This window comes from Electrophorus electricus, chromosome 9 (genome assembly GCF_041902795.1).
Source record: "Electrophorus electricus isolate QZ-2024a chromosome 9, ASM4190279v1, whole genome shotgun sequence".
NCBI classification, from domain to species: domain Eukaryota; kingdom Metazoa; phylum Chordata; class Actinopteri; order Gymnotiformes; family Gymnotidae; genus Electrophorus; species Electrophorus electricus.
In genome coordinates this window covers 23200001-23202500 of record NC_137505.1, presented here as the reverse complement: position 1 = coordinate 23202500, position 2500 = coordinate 23200001, and the positions used below count along the sequence as shown (strand labels likewise).

The following is a 2500-nucleotide window of genomic DNA, read 5'->3' as shown; positions in this document are numbered from 1 at the left end:
AGCATCGGAATGATAAATTATGCTTGGCGTGACCCAGGAGAGCTCTTGCGATTTGGCTTTTATGTTCCCAGTTTTATCTTGACACTTCCAAAATAACAAAGGCATTTCAGTAAAACTCATACCAGTGCAGAAGGTTTTATCTATTTTATACTGTGATTGGGAGGATTCTAATTAAGTGTTTATACAAAATACTGTGTGACTGTTGTATTAAGAGAAGAGTATGAATAGTGCATGAAGTCAGATATTAAGGGGAATTAATTGTGGCATTTGAGGAAGGGACAACAACACAGAACAGAACATTTTATTATATGTAGTATAAACTTTTAAAGTGCACATTTTTTAGACTGCTAATTATTCCATGAGCTAATTTTTGGGGTGATGTGCCTGTACCCCTGATTAAACACGTGGGTTATCTCTTTTTTTTTCTGTACTACTATAATTTGATAGTTTTTTGGTCCCAAATTACATTGATTTTCATAAAACCTACGACATATCTTTGGTGTATTGCTGCAAACAACATCTGGTCATTGAATCATCTGTGAGACATTCAACCTTAAACCTTTAAATGTTCATCACAGGTTTATTTTGTTTGATAATGGTATTTACCATGAGGGAATTTGACACAATGTTGGCTTCTGCTTTACCCATTCCTATTCCAAGATTTTATATTGTAACCTCAAATAGAACATGTTTATAATATCAAAGGGTTTACAGGTGTGTAATATCTAGTACTTGTCACCTTTGTAGATTTGGCTGAAGCCCATGAAGAAGCAGGACATCCCCCAGCAGCTGTGCTACATCTCTCCTGTGTATAAGACCAGTGAGAGACGTGGAACCCTGTCGACCACAGGCCACTCCACAAACTATGTCATCGCTATGACCCTCAGTTCCGCCGTGCCTCCTGAGCACTGGATCCGTCGTGGTGTAGCACTGCTGTGTCAGCTAAACTCCTAGCCTCCTTAGCTCTGTTCATTACATACAACTGTTAACAGTTCCCTCCTCAACACTGCATTAAACACTATCAATACCTCCGTCCTCAACACTGTATTAAACACTATTATTAATACTGCTAGCTATCCTTTCATAACACCATGCATTAAACAACCTTATTAATACTGTTACAACCTATCATTTCTGAAGTATTTTACTGCATATGGACCTATGAATCTATAACATTCATTATAATGTTAATTATACTTGGGATATCCAATCGGTCTCCTCCGGGCTCTCTTTTTTCCTTTGTTCATTTCCTGGTCCTTTACCAGAAGCCAGGGAGCTTCCTGTGTAGCAATATCTTGGCTGTTCCCAGGACTGCCTTCTTCTGGATGGAGATCTGGGATGTTGTACCTGGGATCTGTCAGAGCCATTCTTCCAGTTTCCCAGTTTGGGGGTCACAGACTCCGATTACTACTGGAGCATCTTTTTCAGGTCTTCTCTCAGCTCTTGGTATTTCTCAGGCTTTTTGTGTTCCTTGTTCCTGATGTTGCTATCTCTTTGGATTGCTACATGTATCACTATGGCCCTCTTCTGTTGTTTTGCACTACTGTGTCTGGCTGGTTAGGCATTACCATTTTGTCTGTCTGTATCTAGAAGCCCCCAGGATAATTCTCCACCACCTTCGGGGTGCATCCCACTTTTACCTCAGAGGTTACAACCCATACAGTTGTTTCTGTATACTGTGCCAGGTTATGGCATTGGAGATATAGATATATATATATAAAATAATGGCAAACATGCACTTTAGACAAAACAGGTACTTAATGTCTTGCATATTGTACAATGAGAACTGATCTGAGGTCTGTTAGGCTGACATTGACAAACTGTGACTAATGACTTGCAGCTTACATAAAATCACTGTAACAAAGGAATGACTTTTTGCAACCTTTATTTTCCTCTTTTGATGGGGGAATGCACACAATCAGCAAGAATGGCAAATGTGGTGAGAACATTTATACACCCAAGTTTTGTTAACAGAAGCAATTATTGAGAAAAAAAGGACAAACTAAATGAAACCAGACCAATACTTGGTCTTGGAGGTAAACCCTGGGGCAAACAGCTGCTCAGTGAAAAACTAGCTGTCCAACCTCAAGTGCAAACTCAAACATAAACATCCATTTTACTCTGCAACATCCTTGGGCAGCTCATCGTCTTTTCATTATGTTCTACAAGTCTGTTTAACCTAACCACATTTACCTTTTTGGATTAATCTGCATCTGGAATCTCACTGACATTTTCTGAATCTTAGGCACTGAAATCATGAGATTATGTTTAGATCACTGCACCAAAGAAAAGTAGACCTCACAGGCTTTATTGTTCCAAGTTACACAAATAATGAAAAGTAAAATTAAAATGAACCAAATGTTTAAACACTCAGTGTTAGCCTTCCTCCATTTAGCAGCAGAATGTAAAATAGAAAGTATTCCATTTACCTCACGAAAATTCTGATCAAATTAAGCACATCTGATGTACGAGACTGACCAAGATCTACACTGAAGTGAAT

The 2500-nt window shown here is 38.6% G+C and overlaps 1 protein-coding gene across 3 annotated transcripts in view; it reads left to right on the top strand.

The window, feature by feature from the left end:
* Positions 1–1864, top strand: part of dnah7 (dynein, axonemal, heavy chain 7) — an 81232-nt gene extending 79368 nt beyond the window's left edge. For all 3 annotated transcript variants that reach the window (XM_027010040.3, XM_081720520.1, XM_081720519.1), the window contains exon 65: positions 748–1864. In XM_027010040.3, the coding sequence (XP_026865841.3) occupies positions 748–954 (207 nt within the window). In that variant the 3' untranslated portion in view covers positions 955–1864. The remainder of the gene's footprint in view (positions 1–747) is intronic.
* The last annotated feature ends 636 nt before the right edge of the window (positions 1865–2500 follow it).